The sequence below is a fragment of the Hyla sarda genome, chromosome 6 (assembly GCF_029499605.1).
Source record: "Hyla sarda isolate aHylSar1 chromosome 6, aHylSar1.hap1, whole genome shotgun sequence".
In the NCBI taxonomy this organism is placed as follows: Eukaryota; Metazoa; Chordata; class Amphibia; order Anura; family Hylidae; genus Hyla; species Hyla sarda.
Genome location: NC_079194.1, coordinates 102,690,349 through 102,713,067, shown reverse-complemented (window position 1 = coordinate 102,713,067; position 22,719 = coordinate 102,690,349). Strand labels below are relative to the sequence as shown.

Sequence of the window (22,719 nt, the reverse complement as noted above, 5' to 3'; positions counted from 1 at the left end):
AGGGGTACTCCGGCCCTAAGACATCTCATCCCCTATCCAAAGAATAATGTATAAGATGTCTGATCGCATTGAGGGTGCGGGGCGCGATGTCACACGGGGGTGGAGTCATGACATCACTATACTCCGGCCCCGTAGTCGTCAGGCTTCAGACTCTGAGCCTCCAGCTTTGCGTGCAGCTCACACAGGTGGGTGCTGAATGAGAGATTGCGGGGGTCCCCAGTGGCGGGACCCCCATAGTCATACATCTTATTAGGGCTGGAGTACCCCTTTAAAGGTAACCTGTCATCCCTTTTGTGCTGACCACATAGGCAAGCTCATTTATTACACTGTCGTATGATTCACTAGAAAACACTATGTCTTACTAATGACAGTAATGCTTGAAATGCCACTTTTTTTTTTTTTAAATGCTCACGTCAGTGTAGTAATGTGCCCAGAGACCTGTATGCATAATAATATTACTTAGCTCACTCTGGACTTTTCCTGAAGGCTGTGGGCTTTTCTTCAGGAGCTCCTTCTCTCCCCCCTTCCTCTCCCTTGTCATGAGGTCTGCACAAAGATTTTTACATTTGCAAAGCTTTCTGCCCAAAGTGCATGCTTTATATAACCCTAAATCAGCCATGTGGAACCTTTATGGTGCAAATACACAAGAAATCAGTACATAATATTACCATTTAAAATTATTTAGCACCTTGTATTGCTTTTCAGTGTGCATGGAAATGCTCCTCTTCCGAAAAAACACTGCAAGCTGTTTGGATCTCACAAGGGTTCAGCTCACACTTGTGAAAGTGGAATTATACTCTGCACTAAGTCCCACCAGGGACATTACTACACCCCATGGTCCAAAATACCTTGTTGTTAGGAGCAAAAAGAAAAGACCTAGATACTAGGGTTCATTTGCAAAATTAAAAAGAATGAGACCCCTAGTGGCTGCTTTTTTAAACATTTTTTTTTATCTCTAGCAATCACATTTTTTAAAGAGTATATTGGAAAAATGCTTAGTTTTTAAGAAGTATTAAATTAAAAAAAGTTGTTGATAACAACAGTAACGCTCTCAGAGGAATCAAAGTTGGAAAACCAGCTGCAAACAGGGCTCCATGTCAACTGTGTGGTCCCCAGCGGCTTCTCCACAATCTGTAAGCCTTGACAAATAGATCTATCCCTATAACCAAACAGAGAGATCTATCAATCAGGACTACCGAAAAGCATGCAGGGACCACCCTGATGACTCAGTATTATTTCCAGCTGGGTTTACCACTATGAGCCCTCTAAAATGCCGTATTATTTTGATGTGAATCAAAATTCATCATTGTAGTAAGGCAGCCTGTCATTGTATCATGCTGCTCATGGTTGACAGGCTCCTTTAAAAAACCTCAAAGGGGAAAAAAATTAAGACTTACCATTTCTCCAACAGAGGCAGCTGCCATATGTGTTAAGGGTGAGAGGTAAGGAGATGAGCCGGAGTGCAGCAAACATTTCACAGTTTCATACGTTACAAAGAAAGCAGCAGCTAAACACAAAAAAGGAAAGAGGTTTTTTTAAATGAAAAATATAAATTAAATTATGTTTATTTCAATCGCTATACAACAATATATGTTTAGACCATCAATTATTTAACTAAACATTGCAGCGTGCTAAGGAGGCAGGTGGCTTATCTGTCCCGAATCCTTGATAGTATTTTCTTGCATCGCAGGCTCAACAATTGAAAGGGTGGGCCCTGTATGCAGGTGACCCCTATCCACCTGCTGGAAATAACGGCACAGACTCAAACTCCCGACCAACCTCCCACTTTGGTGTGGACAAAATTTAAGGCCCTTATGCACCATCCTGTGTTCGTTTACGTATTCTCCTTTATGACATAATCCTGGTCTGTCTGAATTGAGTTTTCTCCCTGATATTTCCCTATGGGGTGCCCATGGGGTTTTGTATCTTTCCCAATTGTATGATGGGCCTCTATTGAAATCATTTGCTCAATTACAGGAGGAATTTTCTCTACCTCATTCGTTTTTCTATCGATATCTTCAATTTCGACATGCCCTTGATGCACAGTCTCGAACTTGTGATTTGTCTATTGGCCCATCACTGGTGGTTAATGACCTTTTTACTCATACTTTTACTAAAGGTATGATTTCAGTGTTGTATAGTGAGCTGCTGTCTTCCTAGCATGAGGCTTATCCGTTGAATATCAAAGAAAATTGGGAGTCAGATGTGTGCCCGGTGTGGGATGAACAGTGGGCACAGATTGTAACTGTAACCCTGCGGCTTGCAGTATCGAAAGCCAACCGGGTGTTTCAGGTATTTTTGGTTCACCGGGTGTATCGGACTCCCACCTTTCTGCATAAGATTGGGTTAAGGCTCCTGTTCCCTACCTGATGACAATCTGCTTCATGTGATGTGGGACTGTGCACATCTTGTGCAATTTTGGAGTGAGGTGGGACTATTAGTTAGGCGGGTATATGGCTGTCCGCTTAGTCTGTCTGCCTTGGATGTGGATAGCGGTTTAAATATTGGGATTTGTAAGATTCTGTATCAAGCCTGTATATTGATTGCGCAGCACTGGTTGTGGGCTTTCTGAACTAAGGGGTGTGGGGGGAAAAAAAAACCTACTTGCCCAAGGGACTAAAACAGAGCCCAATCCACTTGTCCTGGTCAACTTTCGCTTTTACACTCTTGTTTTTTCCTCCTCGCCCTATAATAGCCATAACTAACTACTATAATGATACCTTTTAATTTTTCCATAACATATGCTCAGAAACAAAAACAAAAATATTGGTGAAGTGAAATTGAAATAGTAAAAGATAATTTAGCAAAATTGGTGGTTTTCTTTTCTAAGCTTTTTACCTTGTGGTTGAGCTAACATGTTATTTTGATACTTTAGGCCGGCCTGATTACAGCAATACCAGATTTGTATAGTTTTCATCATGTTTTACTAATTTAAAAAAAATTCTGAACTTTTTCAAATTTTTTTTAAATTGCCATTTTCTGACCCCTGCTGCTTTTTTTTTCTCTTTCGTATACCAGGCTGTATGAGGGCTAATTTTTTGCACCATAATCTGTTTTTTGTATTGGTACCATTTTGGTATTGATCTGACTTTTTAAATCGCTTTTAACTTTTTTTCTGGGATATTATAAAATTTGAAATTCTGTGGTTTGGTATTTTTTGTTACATTTACATCATTTACCCTATGGGATACATAATGTTATATTTTAATAGTTCGTACAAATTACGCACGCAGCGATACCAAATATGTTTATTTTTATTATGTTTACATGTTTTTATATAGGAAAAGGGTGTGATTTGACCTATTAATATGGAATATTTCATTTTACACTTTTAGTCCCTTAGGGGACTTTTAGGAGAAATCATTAGATTCCTCATACAGATCAATCGAGTTCTATTGAACTCCATTGATCTGTGTGCTCTTAGATCCATTGATAGAGCCTAGTTCAGCCAGGCTCTATCAATGACAGAGCCACGGACACCAGGGAAGCAGAGATTAGCCCTCCGGCTACCTTTATAGTGGATCACCCCCTCGCAATATCCCAGAAAAAAAGTTAAAAGCGATTTAAAAAGTCAATACCCAATCGACCACTTTAAGTCTTCCAAGAAGATTGAAAACTATTCGAAAGGAGATCCGTCAGGTTCTCCGCAAAGATCTGATATCTTTGAGGACAATAGCTCGAATTGTGGGTCTCCTCTCAGCCTCCATTCAAGCCATTTTCCCAGCCCCTCTTCATTACAGGGCTCTTCAACGCTTGAAGATACGTCATCTGAGGGAAGGTCTCGGTTATTCTGACAAAATTTCCCACTCTACAGAAGCCAAAGAAGAACTTCTTTGGTGGTTCACTCATATAGAGTCCTGGAACAGGAAGGCGATTTTCCATCCGAATACAGATATCATCATAGAATCAGATGCAAGTCTTTCTGGATGGGGAGCTCGCTGGAGTCCCACCTTCACATCAATTGTTTAGAATTGCTAGCGGGATTTTTTGCTTTAAAAAGCTTTGCAAAACATTCATCCCATTGTAGTATCCTTCTTCGCATGGACAATATTTCCGTTGTCCAATACATCAATCATTTGGGAGGTAAGACCTCCAAAATGCTTGCAGATTTTGTCAAAGATTTTTGGCACTTCTGTTTGGACAGGGACATCACCCCGAAAACGGAATACAGTGACCCCCCGACCTACGATGGGCCCGACATATGATCAAATCGACATACGATGGCCTCTCAGAGGCATACGATGCTTTTTATGTCGGGGCCATCGCATTAAGTGCTATTCGGCAGCGCAAAATGCTTAAGCTGCTGCCGGATAGCAGCTTAATGTTCCCCGTGTGGTGCGGTGAGTATTACTTACCCCTCCACGATGCTCCGGGGTGCCCTCCGGGTCCAGCGCTGGTCCTCTGGTGTCTTCTAGGCCCTCTCCGGTGAAGTCACTACGCTGTTGCGCACGCCGTCCCATCATCCAATAGGAACGGCGTAATGACGTCACTACGCAGGCCCAGTAAGGCCTTGCGGAAGACAGCGGAGGACTGGAGAAGACAGCGGAGGACCGGAGAAGACCAGGAGAGCCCAGCGGAGGCCCGGGGTCACCATCGGGAGCGGCGGGACGCGGTCCGGGCGGCAGGGACAGGTGAGTACAGCTTCCTATACTTAACATTGCACGAATCCCTCAACATACGATGGATTCGACAAACGATGGCTCGTTTGGAACGAATTACCATCGTATGTTGAGGGACCACTGTATCTTCCGGGAATCTCCAATTCAGTAGCAGATCGGTACTCTTGCTATCTGACAGATTCCAGCGACTGGAAACTTCATCTTCCAATCGATCAATTCTTTGTGGGGTCCTCTTCACCTGAATGTTTTCGCTTCCCATCTCAACATTCAATTACCTCTATTTTTCAGCTGGCGCCCAGATCCAGAAACTTTAGGCGTAGATGCCTTCCTTCAATTTTGGCCTCAGAAGATTCTGTACGCCTTTCCCCCGTTCAATCTTATTCCCCGAGTCCTCTTCCAGACCTCGATCCAGAAATCCACACAGGTTCTCATCACTCCATTGTGGCCAACTCAACCGTGGTTTCCTCAAGTCTTACACCTCCTCATAGACTTTCCTCATCTCCTCCCTCCTTCTCAGGATCTCCTCCTGGATCCACAAGGGAATTACCATCCTATGATTCTTTCAGGTCAACTAACTCTGGTTGCCTGGTTATTCTCAGGTCAACAGGATCTGATCTCCAATTTTCTAAATCTACTCAAGATATCCTCTCAGACACTTGGTCCCCAGGTACCAAATCAGCTTACAGATCAGCCTGGGGACTTTAGTCTAATTGGTGTGATCAACGACATCTGGATCCCTTACAAGCACCTATACATCATATCTTAAATTTATTGTCAGCCTCTTTTGATGCTGGCAAGGCTTACAGAACCATTAATCTCTACCGTTCCGCTATTTCTTCCAAACTCCACCCTATTGACTCTGTTCCTGTAGGTAAACATCCTCTTGTCTGCCAACTTCTTAAAAAGGTATCCGCTTTCGTAGACCACCTTTACCTAAATACTCCTCCACGTGGGATGTAAATTTTATCCTGGACATGTTAATTTCCTGGGATAACGGTTCATTATCACTAAAATTTCCTTCCTTTAAACTTACTACTCTATTATGTCTAATTTTCTGATGTTAAATCGTTAAACATTTCTCGCAGACACTCGACACCCCAAGGTGTTGTGTTTTCTGTTCATCGTCGTACTAAAACAAATCTTAACTCATTTTTTTATCCTTCATTTCCTCATCATGAAAAACTCTGTCGTTCCCTGCCTTCACTCTTACGAATCCGGAACAGAATCTCTCAGAATTCCTTCTTCTTCACAGTTATTAATTTCCTTTTGCAAACCACATGCTCCTGTCTCCTCACCCACTCTTGCCAGATGGGTCAAACAAACAATGCATCTAGCTGGTATTGAGATCTCAAAATTTACTGCACATTCTACTAGAAGCGTTGTTTCCACTAAACTCTCAATTCGGTTCTTCTCTTTCAGATCTTTTGAAACCAGCCAACTGGGCTTCTGATTCTACTTTCAAGATCTTTTAATTTAGACCTGAACCTCACTTTTCTATGCTATTACTGTAATTTAATGTATTATTTATTTTATATTTTGATATTCATATACTAGCTTTAAACTAGCATAATACGAAGCTTGTCTTGCCTTAAATTGAACATTTTCCTATACTAGGTGACGGATAATTTGGATTTTAATAAAGACAAGACGCGAGTATTATCCCTCCCTGAACCCATCCCTATAATTCTATTTCTTTCTCTATTCTGATTTAACAGCTCCACAATGAATTCCACTCATCCTTCCGTTCCAACATTGATGGGACATCATGGATCCGACATCTCCTTAGTCTTCTATCAATGTTCCATCTCCAGTTTCTGCTTCCAGTTAATCTTCTCATCTGATATTACATCACAAAGAAGAAGGATGATACCTGAGTGTCAATTACTTATATCACCTGTGATGCTACCTAATTGGTTATCATTATAGGACATCATACTAGGTTGCACGGTTATATACACCTTATATGTAAAAAAAATTCTATTTGCTGCTGAGTCAGTAAAATGAAGTTTTAGGCTAAGTTTCCACTTGGGTTTTTTTCTGGCAGTTTTTGGAAAACTGCCGTTGCAGTTTTTGAGCCAAAGCCAGAAGTGTATTCATGTATTCATATACACTTCGCCTCCCTTATGGATCCACTTCTGATTTTGGCTCAAAAACTGCAATGGCAGATATCCAAAAACTGCCAGAAAAAAAAAAAAAAAATTTTTAAAAAGGTGGAAACTTAGCCTTAACTTTTTTTTTTTTTAAATCAACTGGTGCCAGAAAGCTAAACAAATTTGTAAATCACTTCTATTAAACAATCTTAATCCTTCCAGTACTTTTTAGGGGCTGTATACTTAAGAAATCCTAAAAGAAATTCATTTCCTGTCCACAGTGCTCTCTGCTGACCTCTGTTGTCCATTTTAGAAACTGTCCAGAGAAGCATTTGTTTGCTATGGGGATTTTCTCCAGTTCCTAAAATGGACAGCAGAGGTCAGCAGATCACAGGAAATGCATATTTTTTGGATTTCTGTTTAGTATACAGCCCCTAAAAAGTACTGGAAGGATTAAGATTTTTTAATAGAAGTTATTTACATATCTGTTTAACTTTCTGGCACCAGTTTATTTAAAAAAAAAAGTTTTCCATGGTAGTACCTCTTTAAGCATAATACTCGCATCTTGTCTTTATTAAATCCAAATTTTCCATCACCTAGGATAGGAAGATTTCCAATTGCATCTTAAAGTACCCTAAGGGACTAATAAAGTGTGTAGAAAAAAAAAAGGTTAACCCCTTCCTTATTAAAAGTTCACATCACCCCCACCTTCATTTTTTATATAAAAATCATGTAAACATGATAAAAATACACCTACTTGGTATAGACCAGGTGCATAAATGCCTGAACTATTAAAACATAACATTAAATATCCCATACAAACAATTGTGTTAAATAGCTTTTTTCATGACATCATATTCCAGAAAAATGCCAATGTCAATACCAAAATGGTACCAATACAAAAAGCAGATTACGGCGTAAAAAAAGGAGCCCTCATACAGCTCAGTATACGGGGGAAAAAAAATGTTCTAGGGGTCAGAAAATGGCAATTAAAAAAAAATACTTAAAAGTTCATAATTTTTTTTAAATTAGTAACACATGAAGGAAAACGAAACAAGTTTGGTATTGCTGTAAGCAAGCCAACCTAAAAATATCAGAACAACATGTAAGTTTGACCACATGGTGAATGGCATAAAAAGAAAAAAAAAATTTGCTAAATTGCATTTTTTTATTTCAATTTCATGTCACAAATAATTTTTGTTTTTTGTTTCGGTGAATAAGATTTGGAAAAATGAAAGGTGTCATTACAATGTACAACTGGTCCCGCAAAAGACAAACCCTCATATGGGTCTGTTTTGCACATCACTCTTTGTACTTTTTCTTTTTTGTTCATAGAAAACCATGGCATAGGGATAAATGCTACCTAGGAGGTCTACCTAAGCTTCTCCCACTCCCACGCTTGACTAAGGGGTATAGCAAGAAATCTATCAATCAAGTTGGGCAGGGTGGGCAGCATAAATCTCCTGACATATTCCCTTAAAACTTGCTGCCAGCCAGATCATCATAAGGTACTCAAAGTATCATATTGTTGTCAGCTGTCCTTTCTCAAAGGCAGCAGTACATAAATCAGACCCAGATTTCAGTAAGCAAAAGACTGAACAAGAATTTTTTTTTTAAGGTAAGAAAGGAAATGTTACCATTGGGAAAGGATCCAATAGCTGTGGAAGGAACGCCGGCGTAGATGCCACGGAAACCACCAGACTTGGAGAATCCCTGAGGGCTTTGCAGTCTGGTTTTAATGGTGTCAAGGGGGAATAATATAAGGTCGACAGACATACCCGCCATTCCTCCGGCCTGAAAAAAAAAAATACAAAAACAACAACTGTGAGCAGTTCTACTGGACCAAGAGGCATAGAAAGCAGGGCGGAGAGGATCAGGAATAAGCATTGCAAAAACTACAACTTCCAGCATGCCCAGACAGCCTTCATGCTGGGAGTTGTAGTTTTTGCGCTAGTTGAAGACATACTGGTTGGAAAACACTCCTCTAACACAATAGAGACTCATGGTAAGCACAAAAAGCGAGACCAACAGGAAAGCCCTGCACCCTAATGCAAGGTAAAGGCAATCGTCCAGACTCAAGATAATCCCTTCACACTAGACCCACATATACAAAAATTCTGCATATACCACAATCATGCCCTTTACACAAAATCCACAGTAACAACAATAGAGCTCAAGGCCTACATTGGGATCCCGCAGGACACAACCCATAATGTGCGGGCGCAGGCGGACAGGAGGCTGGTGTGGGCAGGTGCAGGCGGTCAGGAGGCTGCTGTGGGCAGGCGGTCAGGCATTATGCCTGCAGGTCCAGCAAAACCTGCACCACACTCAATATACTAAGTCCGACTCAGTGACTCCCAGTTAGCTGCTGCTCCTCCCCACCACGCCACCATTTTGTGGAGCCCGCGCTCAGCCTGCCATGGAGGATCGTCTGTTCTCCATCTTAGATGATCCTGAAGACGAACCATCATCTTCTGCCGCTGGCCCAGCAGGTCAGAGTAGTCTCGTGCGATGGGCGCGCACACACACACACACTGCCACAAATGTTACTCACTCACAATTCACACACATACAGTGCGCTGTGCTGTGGCCCCGGTCAGGTATGTAAGTGACTGCATCCGTCCGTGATCCTCCCAGCCAGGGCCTCTGTCTGCATTGCTATTCACATGGGGGTAAGTGCACTGCAGAGCATTGCACCCTAGTGGCTTCTAGACACTGGGGTGCAATGCTTTGCACTCTGAACATACCCCCATGTGTATAGCAGTGTGTGTAGTGTACATTCCTACACAGGTGGGAGTATGTACAGAGCATTGCACCCTAGGGTCTGTACATTCCTATATTAGCGGGAGCGGGCAGGATTGGACACAAATGTTGCGGGAGTGGAGCAAACACCCTGTGGGAGCAGGCAGGATTTTATTTAAAGACAGGATTTCTTTGTTGCAAACAAATAGGAATGGAATATTAAAAGTTGTTTACAGTATTATGAAGAAAAAACTTGTAGGTACAAGATACAACCTAATGTGCTATGTAATAACGGTTAGCCAATAGCGGAGCATCCTAGTTTATAAAAGTAGCTGTCTGAATAATAACTGCCTCTTTCTTTGCTGCTATTCGCAGATACAGATAAGTGCTATTCAAAATTTTCTCATTTTTCTTATTTTTCTCATATACCGTATTTTTCGGACGATAAGGCGCACTTAAAATCATAAAATTTTCTCACAAATCTACAGTGCGCCTTATAATGCGGTGCGCCTAATGTATGGTAGTGTTTTCTGACCTAGAACTGATATGTGGTACACGGCGCTCACGGCAGCGGGTATAGAAAATGAATGAATGCACACACTTCCTGACTACGATGGCCGTAATGCTCAATCCATGCAGTGCAACTTCGTAGCTTTGGTAAGCTACAAAGCTGCACTGCTTGGATTGGGCATTATGGCCATCGTAGTCAGGAGGTGTGTGCATTCATTCATTTTTTATACCCGCTGCCCCAAAAATGGCTCCTGTTAAGAGAGATGCTTACGAAGCGGATTTCAAACTCGATGCTACCAGAGTTTTAAATCCAACGGAGAAGACAGACAAGTAGGCGGCACTCACCAAGCAGGGTAGGTTTAATGGAGTCCTTCAGATGGGACACAGTGCTCAGGCGGGGGAGTTGCGGTGGAGGACGGGGCTTGACCGGAACAAATTGTTTCATGCGGCTCGCGCACTTCCTCTAGCCAGAAACGTGCCGGCTTCCTCTTCCTCCGCTGTGCTATCAGAGTTTTGTTTCATTTAATGCGCCTTATAACCCGGTGCGCCTTATGGTCCGAAAAAATATGTTATTTTAATCTAACTCCATATTTATATTGTTTCTCATTTATTTCCCTATATTATATACATTTATTTTTCCTCCTCATACATTTATCTTATCTTATATATCTCTTTCCCGCTGTTCTTTTTATTATCTTATTTATCAATTTTCCTATATTTTACTTATATTTTTCACTTCACTCTTTTATTCTCTTACGTCCTAACCAGTAGCACAGATGGGGTATTCCACCCCCCCGCGAACTGGTTAGGACAGATGGAAGTTTTATTGAACCTAATTAAACAATCAGTGAAGACACACCCACAACACCCTGTATAAGTAAGAGGGTCATCCTCTGCCCCATTGTGTTATTTTCTGTCCTCCCGGACAGTGGGACAGATGGTGACCCCCTTACTCCTGTTATATGAGTAAGGGGGTTTTTTTTTTCTTACTTGCAAATTTGGGCATGGTTTGCGCCCATCTGCTTCTATACCACGGAGCCGCGACTCCAATCGCGGCCCCGGCCGGAAGTGCGTCAGCAGCGTCTGACGTCACTTCCTGTTTCTCTCCGCTTCCCGGCTCGGTTATTTGCGCCGTTTTTGCTAATAATGCGGCGAAACCGAGCGGGGAGCCTCTTTCTATAACCCTCTAACTTAGGGTTCCTTTTTTTCCTGTTTTTTAAGACAAGATTTCTTTATCTCTCTGTAACTCCGCCTTGTGGGCGGAGTCTTGTTTTGGCGCCAGCCAGGGGGATATTTAAACTCCCCCTAGGCTGTCATTCAGCCTCCTAGAGCGCAGAGCTGTTGGTACTTCCACAGTCCTGTCTTTTTGAGTTTAGTAGTGCATCCTTGCGGATACTACTGTTTCCCTATCTCTATCTCTTACCTGGTCTCTTGCTGAGAACTTTGGGTATTTTAAATTATATTTTAGCTAGCCGCAATTTTTTTCTTGCCGCTACATTATCTAATCCTCCTCTCATATTTATCTAGATATGTCGACCAAGGGCTCAGGGGATCGTGAAGGCTTGGCAAAAAGATCCGCCAAGCGCAAGCACCTCTCTTGCCATGACTGCAATACTCCCCTTGAGGATAATTATGAATTTTCCAGGTGCCCTCCTTGTAGGGCTAAGTCTCTACCTTCCTACCAGACTGAGCCTACAGTCCAAGATATGTATGTGTGGGTCTCCTCTAACATGTCGGCCATGCAAGCCTCTATTGAGGAGCTGAAACACGTTGTCTCTCAGAAACGCGCCAGACCTTCTTCACCTCCCAGAATGGAGACGTCTGTGGATCAGGAGAGAGAAGATTCCAAGTCCTCCTCTTCGGATGAGGAGGTCGCTGCATCCTATTTCTTTCCGCTGGAAAAGACCCAGCGTCTTCTGAGATCCATCCGGTCGGGGGACCAGGATGTTGATCCTGGGGAAGCCTCTACCTCCGCCTCTAAGGGACCTAGGGTCTTTAAAGCGGAGGATACCCTTCTGTCCGTGCTTAGAACGGAATGGAAAAAACCAGAAAAGGGTACGGTCTTAACCAAAAGATTTAAGACCATGTTTCCTATACAGGAATCTCAGCTTTCCTCCTGGGGCCCTGTCCCTAAGGTTGATATGGCAGTTGCCAAACTGTCCAAGAGGACAGTAGTCCCTGCTGAGGATGGGTCTTCCTTGCAGGATCCAATGGATCGAAAGGCTGACTGTGCCATGAGGCGCTCCTACTCCACTGCTTCTGCGTCTGCATCAGTGGCGATAGCTTGCTCAGAGGTAGCAAACTTTTTAAAGACCCGCCTTTCTAACATCCAGTCGGATTTGGACCAGGGGGTTCCTAGGGATGAAATTCTTTCATCCTTCAAGACGACCAATCTGGCCGTTGATTTTTTGTGCGATGCTTCCACCCAGCATCTTAAATTGGCCTCCAAGTCTATGGCCCTGGCTTCCGCTGGACGACGTCCTCTGTGGTTAAAACCTTGGAAGGTTGACAACTCTTCCAAGAACACCTTATGTGCTATGCCTTACGAACCCGGCATTCTTTTCGGAGCTGAGCTGGACCGCATTATGGAGGGACTTTCTGACAAGAAAGGCAAGTCCCTTCCTTATTCCTCCTTTCGTGGTCGAGGGCGGCGTTCTGGGGGCGGATCAGCCCCCCAGCCTAAGCCTCAGAGAGACTGGGGTAATCAACGCCGGGGCGGAAAACGCTCCCGTGGCCCCAAAGACAACAGAAAGCTGACTGCGGGCTTCTACGAAGCTCTGGGTTCCTTGCCGAGGTGACCTTTCCAGTTTCCCATCCTGCCCCCCAGATTCCAGTTGGTGGTCGTCTTCACCATTTTTCAAGCGCCTGGTCCCTCCACATTCAGGACCCTTGGGTCCTGAGATTAATCTCGGATGGTTATTCGATAGACCTCGAATCAATTCCCCCATCCAATTATGTGGAGACAAGAGTTCTTTCACCAATCAAACAGGGGGCGCTAGAAACTTACATTCTGGAATACATCCAGAAGAATGCCTTAGAGGAAGTTCCTCTTGCAGAGCGGGGGTCAGGAATTTATTCTCCAGTCTTCCTAGTTCCCAAGGTAACAGGAGACTGGCGGATGATTATAGATCTGAGATATCTCAATCAGTATGTAAAGCACAAACGCTTTCGTATGGAAACTATTCAATCTGTGGTCAACCTCATCTCGCCAGGGGATTACCTGGCTACTCTGGATCTAAAGGATGCTTACCTTCATATTCCTATTCATCCGGTATCCAGAAAGTATCTAAGGATCACAGTTAAGGTAGGGGGAGTTCTAAAACACCTCCAGTTTGTAGCCCTCCCGTTTGGAATTTCTTCGGCCCCACACACATTTACCAAAGTGGTGGTAGCGGTAGTTGCTGCTCTAAGGCTCCAGGGGCTCAGCATCGTTCCCTACCTAGACGATTGGCTCCTCAGAGCTCCTTCTTCTGCGATCCTGTCCCAACATCTGCAACTAGCAGTATCCTTCCTTCACCAGTTAGGGTGGATAGTCAATTGGGCCAAATCCAATTTCCTCCCAACGACCTCAGTGAGGTTCCTCGGCTTCATAGTCGACTCAATCTCCATGACACTTTACCTCTCTCCCGAGAGGAAATCTCTGGTTCAAGAATCGGCCCTTTTTCTCTCTGTACCCCGGAGAGTATCCATTCGCACTCTCATGCGGATGTTGGGACTTATGTCCGCTACCGTGGATGCGGTTCCTTGGGCTCTTTGGCATCTACGCCCTCTTCAATCAGAGGTGCTCGCCACTTGGAATCTCAGGCCCTCGGGCCTAAACAAGTGCCACTCCCTGTCTTATCGAGTCCGGTCCTCTCTCAGATGGTGGTCTCACCTCGAGGACGGCAAGTCAATGATCCAACCGTCTTGGATCATACTTACTACCGACGCGTCCCTTGTAGGTTGGGGAGCGCATCTCTTGGATCTGTTAGTGCGGGGATCTTGGTCTCCACAGGAGAGAGGGTTAACCTCCAATCTCCTCGAGATTCGAGCCATCAGATTAGCACTCCTCCACTTTGCTTCTCTTCTTCAAGGGAAAGCAGTAAAGATCCAATCCGACAGCATGACGGCTGTATTGTACATCAACAAGCAGGGAGGCACTCGATCACAAAGCCTCCTCAGAGAGGTGGGTCTGATCTTGGATTGGGCAGAGAGGAACCTAACCCATCTGTCGGCAGTTCACATTCGGGGATCTCTCAATGTGATCGCCGACCGCCTGAGCAGAGGACTTTCAACTGGAGAATGGTCTCTCCATCCAGAGATGTTCAAACAAATAACACTCAGGTGGGGTGTGCCAGAAATAGATCTTATGGCAACAAGGTTCAACACCAAAGTGGTGAGATTTTGTTCCCTGTACAGGGAAGACAACCCAGTAGCAATCGATGCTCTCTCAATCCCATGGAGGTTCAGGCTGGCCTACATCTTCCCTCCAATTTCCTTGATCCCAAGGGTATTGATGAAAATCAGGCAGGACCAAGCCTCTGTCATAGCCATAATTCCATTTTGGCCCAAGAGAGCTTGGTTTACCCAACTCTTGCAAATGAGTCGGAGACAATTCTGGAGGCTTCCCCCAGAGCAAGCACTAGTGTCGGGGGACACTCACAGCTGCTCAAATCTTCAAATGTTCAACCTGACAGCCTGGAGGTTGACCAGTCCCTTCCACATCTAGAAGGGCTTTCTAGTGCGGTCTTGAATACCCTCTCGCATTCCAGAGCAGAGTCCACTAACAGAGCCTATAAAAGAATTTGGACAACTTTTCAGTCTTGGTGCTGGACAGAATCCAGCTGTTGCCACAATCCTCAACTTTCTCCAGGAGGGATTAGACAAGAATCTATCTCCTTCCACACTCAGAGTTCAGGTATCAGCCATCTCTGCCTTTCTCAATAAACCATTGTCTCAAGACCCACTAGTCAAAACATTCTTGAGGGGATCCTCAAGGTTAAAACCTACAATTATACAACCTGTCCCAGCATGGGACTTATCGATGGTGCTCAAGGGGTTAGCATCTCCCCCCTTTGAGCCCTTGGAGGAGGTGGACATGAAATTTGTTACCATTAAAATAACTTTTTTACTGGCAATCACATCAGCCAAAAGGATTGGGGAACTTCAAGCGCTCTCGGCACTTGAACCATATACTAAATTTTGGCCAAATCGAGTGTTACTCAGATTTATGCCATCCTTTATACCTAAAGTTCCATCATTCCAAAATATTAATCAAGTTATATCCCTGCCAGTATTTTCTCCTCCTCCATCCTCCAATGAAGATAGTGCTCTTCATTGCCTAGATATCTCGAGATGTCTCCAGATCTATATAAGAAGATCTTGGAGTTTAGGAAGGATGAAAATCTGCTAATTGTCTTTTCAGGACCCAAGAGAGGTCTTAAAGCTTCAAAGCCCTCCATCAGTAGATGGGTAAAAGATGCCATTCGTATTGCCATGGTATCCCAAGGTAAGGAGCCTCCTGAGTTTGTAAAAGCTCATTCCACCAGATCTGTATCTACCTCCTTTGCGGAAAGGAGTCTTGTTCCCTTGGAACATATATGCAAAGCTGCTTCCTGGAGTTCACTCTCCAAATTATCGTTCGAAATTAACGATTTCATACAATGCTTACCACATCTTCCTGGTCTCGCGCGCCGCCATCTTGCCTGTGACACACTTTTTTTCCCTGCTCTCGCGATATCGCAACTCAGTTGGTGATCAACTGAGAAGCTCCCGCCCACTCCTGTCAGATACGGCAAGCTCGATTCCAGTCAGCAGCGCTTTACCTTAGCTCCCGTCTATCACTCACCTCATCCACCATCCTCCTCTACATGACTATTGGTGTCCTTTTCAGGACATTACAGTCTTTTGTATTTAATATTTCCTTCAGCTTTATTAATAAGAGGAATCTTTTTCCTCAGTGCTGTATATTACATATACTCACCTCACAAAATCTCTAACTTATCTAATTTATTGCTAATATTATATATTTATTATTTATAATATTTATTTATTATACCTATTATTATTTATTTATTATACCTATTATTATTATACCCATATTTATTGAATATATTTATTAATTAATTATATACATAAATTTACTCAATTCATTATTTACAATGTCTTCTGAACAAACAATCCAAGGAATGTAAATATCTGTCCAGAGACCAGATTCAAGATTTAGTTGACCGCTCTATATCCAAATCAGTTTAGTCAGCTATCTCAAATCCTACGACAACCGTGCAAGACTCAGTATCTAAGTCTGTCTTCATGGCTATGACTCCTTCTTCTGCAAATATGGCGTCACAGCCTCAATATCACTCTAAGTCATTTATTAGATGGGTATTCCGCTGCTCAGAGTTTGGAACAAATGCTGAGCAGCGGAGTACCCCTTTAAAGAGGACTAATCCAAATGACAATCCCATTATTTTAAAACATAGGAAAACGGTAACTATAGAAGTGGATCAAGATATTAATACAGGCTTGCAACCTTCCTGCAGCCACACTTTATGTGTCTGTCATTTGCACATTTTACACTCTACCCGAGAGGAGGAACATATAAGTCGGGTTAAAAAATCCTCTAAAAGATCCAAACCCAATTCATTTGATGAAATATCTGATAATGATGCCTCTGAGGAGGATAAGAGTATTTTGGATCCAGATGATCAGTCCTTTTATACATAGGACTCTGATAATAGCGACGTTTCTGTTGAGGACTGTAATTACCGTTTTTCGACCCCGCTAATATTAGACACCCTAGATCGAGTGAATGGATACCCAATTCTAAAGTGGATCAATTCATTTGCCACTGGATAAAAAAGGGACTTGATAGAAAAGCCTGATATAAACTACGGGCAGAATGTCCAAGACCTACACTTACTGATAATGTGGCTCAAACGCCCGAACTAGATCCTATTTGATTAAAATACCTACAAAAATCTGGAAAAAATCCCCCCCAAAAAAGGGGGATTGACCGCTCATTTCAAGCCTGTCAGGACAAAGTCCTTGACATACTTGGCCCACTGACCAAAATACTCAATTTATCTGAGGAAGCAATATCTTTGGGAAACCCCATAGATATTCATACCCTTAGGGGCTGGACTCAGAGGGCACTTTGACTATTTGGTAATGCCAACGAAGCTTTTTGCACAGAGAGACAGAGAGCTATTCTCATGAAGTTTGATCCTCAGTTAACTTATTCAGCTTCTAAGAAATTCCCCTCCTCTATTGAGGGTATTCTATTTGGGGATCAATTTATCAAGGAAATTTCCAAGTATATTGGATTATTTTCAACATTAGATAAGGCACAAGCCTCACTTAAAAAAGTGTTTTCAAATAAGATTTTTGTGAAGGCTGGGAAAAGTAGGGGATGTTTTCCCAGGCCAAGCACCACATTTTAAGTCCCATTATAGAGCCCCACCTCAATATGACAGGGCCTCTCTTCCCGCCCCTACTAATCAACCCCCACACTTCTTCCCTTATTGGGGACATCCGTAAAGGACAATAGGCAAAAGAGGCTCATCCAGATCCAGACAAGCTTCAGCTAAGTCAGTGACCTCAAAATTTTTCCCATCTGCAATTACACCAGTCCCTCTAATTCTCCAGGTTTTGTCAGCAACCTGTTTCTTGTCAAAAAGGAAGACGGTGGTTTCAGACCAGTCATCAATTTGAGATTTCTAAACAACTTTGTTTGTCCCTGTCATTTCAAGATGGAAGGTATCCATCTATTGAGAGATCTATTGTTACGAGAAGATTGGTAAATAAAAATCCATCTCAAGGCGGCTGCCACGCCCCCTCCCATAGACTTGCATTGAGGGGGCGGGGTATGATATCATGAGGGGGTGGGGCTATGACGTCACAAGCTCCCGGCTCTAGTGTTCGGAACAGTTTGTTCCAAACGCTGAGCAGCGAAGTACTCCTTTAAGGGTACGTTCAGACAAGCAAATTTCCCACGCATATTTCGCTGCGAATCGGCCGATGAAGGACCTCTATATGCTGCCTTTACATGTGCCTGCTCGGTGCGGCAATACGCCGCTACGAGCAGACACACTGTGATGTGCGAGTCGCCACGCACATGCGCAGTATACTCGCCCATCAAAGCAGCTCTCGGCCTGGCTCATTCAGCAGGGAGAGCGGCCATGATGCTTCAATATGTCTGCACGTAGCGGCGTATTGCCGCTCCGAGCAGGCACATGTAAATTCACCATACAGAGGTCTTTCAGCGGCGGCTCTTTCAGCGTAAATCCGCTCGTCTGAACGTACCCTAAAAGAGTTTCCAACGTTCATTCTCTTGATATTTCAAGAACCCTCAGGGGGTTCTCTTTTCTATCTTTACCAAAGCTAATCTCCACAAAGTATTTTATCCTTCTTTCCCTCACCATGACAAACATTGTGTAGTTCGTTGTTTAAGATCCTATGAATCAAAAACTCAATCTCTTAGACTCCCTTCTTCTCAACTCCTTATTTCCTATTGTAAACCCCATCTTCCTGTTTCTTCTACTACACTGGCTAGATTGATCAGACAGGCCATGTCTTTAGCTAACATTGGCATCTCTCAGATCGGAGCTCATTCTATTAGAGGAGCAGTTTCCACTAAATTATTAAAGGGGTTCTCCGGTGCTTACACATCTTTTACCCTATCCAAAAGGATAGTGGATAAGATGCCTGATCGCGGGAGTCCTGCCGCTGGGGACCCCCGGGATCATGCACGCGGCACCCCGCTTGTAATCAGTCCCTGGAGCGTGTTCTTTAGCTGTAGGCTTACATTGAGGGGCGGAGCGTGACGTCACACGGGGGCAGAGGCGTGACGTCACACGCCGCTGGCCCGGTGGTCGCCTGTAATCAGTCCCGGAGCAAACATGCTCCGGGGACTGATTACAAACGGGGTGCCGCATGCATGATCCCGGGGGTCCCCAGCGGCGGGACTCCCGAAATCAGGCGTCTTATTCCCTATCCTTTGGATAGGGGAAAAGATGTGTAAGCACCGGAGAACCCCTTTAAATCTGGAGGTTCTTTTTCCGACCTTCTCAAGGCAGCCAATTGGTCTTCAGATTCTACTTTCAAAACTTTCTACTTTAGACCTGAATCTCATGTTTCCATGATTCTTTTATAAATATATTACTTTATTTAATGTTATTCTATCATTTTAAACTGGGTTTAGCTTTGAACTTGCAATATAATGCGAGGACTCCTGTCTTTAACCCCTTAATGACTCAGCCAATTATATTTTAAAATTTTCTTTTTTTCCTCCTTGCCTTCTAAAAATCATAACTCTTTTATATTTTCATCCACAGATGAGTATTAGGACTTGTCCTTTGTAATGACATCACAAATTTTACCATGAAATGTATGGTGCAACCCAAAAAATACTATTTCAGGGGTGTGGAAAAAAAAAAAAAAAAAAAACTACTTGTCCAAGGGACTAAAGCGGAACACAATCTACTTGTCCCTCAAGAAAATCCACTTGTCCTGGCAGATAAAATAATTTCAACCAAAATAGTACGATCCCCCCCACTAGACCACCAGGGATGGATATAAGATCCTTTAGACACTGCTGTCAACTTAGACAGCGGTGATCTAATGGTTTAATAGCGGCCACGGCGATCGCAGCATGCCAGGCTATTAGCGGTGGGAGAGCTGTAGCTCCTTTTACACCCGAGGCAAGCCCCCCCCCCCATCTGACCCCTATAACTCCAATTTTTCTATATACAGGGATGTATGAGGGTAATCTTATGTGCCGTGATCTGTAGTTTTTATTGGAACCATTTATTATCAATTTTATTAGGAAAGGGGCTTATTCACATATACACGCACTTTTTAAAATATTTTAATCACTATTTTTCAGTCTTCATAGGGACTTATTTATGGAGACTTTTGACTGGAAAACACTGAACAACGCTGTTACTGGGGGGTGTTCTGCTTCTCCAGTTTGTGTGGTGCATTTTATTTACTCTAATTTATGTGTAAGAAAATGCTGGAAGTTGCATTTAGTTACTAGATAACTACAACTCCCAGCATGCCCAGATACAGCCTATGGTTGTGTGGGTGTTGCAGCATGTTGCACTGTATAGTAGGACAGTTAAGGTTATTGTGTAACATGCTGGGAGTTGTAGTTTTGGTTCGTGTCAGCTGCAGAGCCATAGGATGTGTCAAGGAATACTGGGAATTACAGTTAGTAATTACAACACCCAGCATGCCCTGATGCAGCCTATGGCTCTGCCGGTGAACCGAACCAAAACTACAACTCCCAGCATGTTACACTTTATAGTTCTACAGTTTCGGTTATGGTGCAACATGTGTGTTATATAGGTATAAAGGGGGTGGGATTCTGGGGGTGCAATTCAGTGCAGGTGGCCAGAAACCACTAAAAATTAATTAAAAAAAATTAGCACAACTGGCAGCAGCACTTGTCAGTCCGCCCCTGTACAAAACATACATGCATATCATACATACACACATACCGGCCACTGCCCCCTATATTATACATTACATACATACATACATACATACATCATACATACAGACACATCATACATACATCCGCCGCTGCCCCCCCATCATACATTACATACACACATCACACAGACAGACATCATACACACATGACACATACACTCACACCATACATATACACCATACATATGCACACATCATACATACACCCGCCGCTGCCCCCCATCATACACAGACATCATACACACAAACCATACATATACACCATACATATGCACACATCATACATACACCCGCCGCTGCCCCCATCATACATTACATACACACATACACAGACATCATATATACACAGACATCATACACACATCACACATACACTCACACCATAGATATGCACACATCATACATACACCTGCCGCTGCCCCTCATCATACATTACATACACTGTTAAAATGTCAGACCCACCGTACCACCAATGGTGCCAGACCCACCGTACCACCAATGGTGCCAGACCCACCGTACCACCAATGGTGCCAGACCCACCGTACCACCAATGGTGCCAGACCCACCGTACCAACAATGGTGCCAGACCCACCGTACCAACAATGGTGCCAGACCCACCGTACCAACAATGGTGCCAGACCCACCGTACCAACAATGGTGCCAGACCCACAGTACCAACAATGGTGCCAGACCCACAGTACCAACAATGGTGCCAGACCCACAGTACCAACAATGGTGCCAGACCCACAGTAACCCCCTTCACGCCAACCCAAGATAAAGACAAACATGTCAGACCCAATTTAACACCCTTAACAATTGCATCTGACCCACAATAATGCCCTTCACACCAGGCCCACAGTAACAACAGTCACCCCAGACCCACATACATAACACCTTTCTCACCAACCCACAATAAGAACAATTGAGCCAGATCCACTGTAACTACAATCCAGACAGACCTATGGTGAAATAACCCACAGCAACGGCCTTAATGTCATCCCGTGGTAAAGACAACCACATCAGACCCACAGTAACACCCTGTGTACCAGACCCACGGAATCTAAAGCTGTGCCAGACCAGTGGTCACGCCTACAGTGCCAGATTCACAGTAATGACAGCCACACCAAACCCACAGCAGCACCCTTCTCACCAACTTACGGTAAAAACAATCATGCCTGACCCATGGTAACACCCTTCATGCCAGACCCATATGACTACCCTTTACACCAACCCACAATAAAGACAACTGTGCCAGACACACAGTAATCACAATCACTACAGACCCATGATAATGAAAATTGCGCCAAACCCACAGTAACAGCCTTAACGCCAACCCATGATAAAGACAAACACATCCTCTACATGATAACAACAAGCGTGCAAGACCCAGTGTCGAAAACTGTAGCACCAGACCCATGATAAAGACAATCACGCCAAACCCACAGTAATGACAATAGTGCCAGACCCATGGTAACGTAAATTGTGCCAAACCCACAGGAACGGCCTTAATGCCAACCCATGATAAAAACAACCACATTAGACCCATAGTAACGCCCTTTGTACCAGACCCGCAGGATCAAAAACCGCACTAGGCCCACGGTAACGCCAACAGTGTCAGTCATAGTAATGACAACCGCGCCAGACCCACTGAAACACCTTTCAGTCCAATTTACGATATCACCAAGGGCAGACCTATGGTATCAAAAACCACCGCAGACCCACAGGAGCAACAATTGGGCAAGACCTACAGTAACACCCTTGGCAATAGATGTATAACTGCAATCATGCCAGCTTAAGCATGTGGCAAGGAATATCTGCCAAAATAATGCCTAATGGGCCTCAGCTGTTGTGGGACTACAACCACCACCATGTGCATGTTAGGAGTTCTAGTCTGGGAAGAGCTACAGGTTACTAGAGCCCTAGAGATTGGCTACTATACAACCTCCTGTCAGGAGCGGGCACAGCTGTACTCACCAGCAGAGAGGTGCAGTAGTCTCTCCGCTCCATTTCACACACAGCGGTATCTTCCCTCTCCACTCACACATAACGCACACTGCACCCACGTGCCCCAACAGGTATCAACACAGGGTGACCTGTAACCGCGGACGTAACGAGCCTTTCCCTTGGATATAGCACTGTCCCAGCAGCTGTATCCCTGGTCTAATGCCGAGTGTAACCTGGGGTTAGTACATTTTTGGCCTCGTACTGTCACTGTAACCCCGCCCCTAGATACAGACGCTAAAGGGTGAATATCAGCTAAGATTATGTCTCCGGTGTAGCAA

The 22,719-nt window shown here is 43.8% G+C and overlaps 1 protein-coding gene across 2 annotated transcripts in view; it reads right to left on the bottom strand.

Moving 5' to 3' along the window:
• The window catches only part of SLC25A26 (solute carrier family 25 member 26), a 183,419-nt gene extending 160,848 nt beyond the window's left edge, over nucleotides 1-22,571 (bottom strand). Inside the window, exons 1-3 of one of the 2 annotated variants that reach the window (XM_056524560.1) lie at nucleotides 22,412-22,571; nucleotides 8,347-8,503; nucleotides 1,398-1,507 (exon numbers count right to left, since the gene is read on the bottom strand). In XM_056524560.1, the coding sequence (XP_056380535.1) occupies nucleotides 1,398-1,507; nucleotides 8,347-8,503; nucleotides 22,412-22,444 (300 nt within the window). In that variant the 5' untranslated portion in view covers nucleotides 22,445-22,571. Of the gene's footprint in view, nucleotides 1-1,397; nucleotides 1,508-8,346; nucleotides 8,504-10,306; nucleotides 10,441-22,411 lie in introns of those variants that run through there. The other variant, XM_056524561.1, reaches the window with a different exon arrangement.
• Between the last annotated feature and the right edge of the window lie 148 nt (nucleotides 22,572-22,719).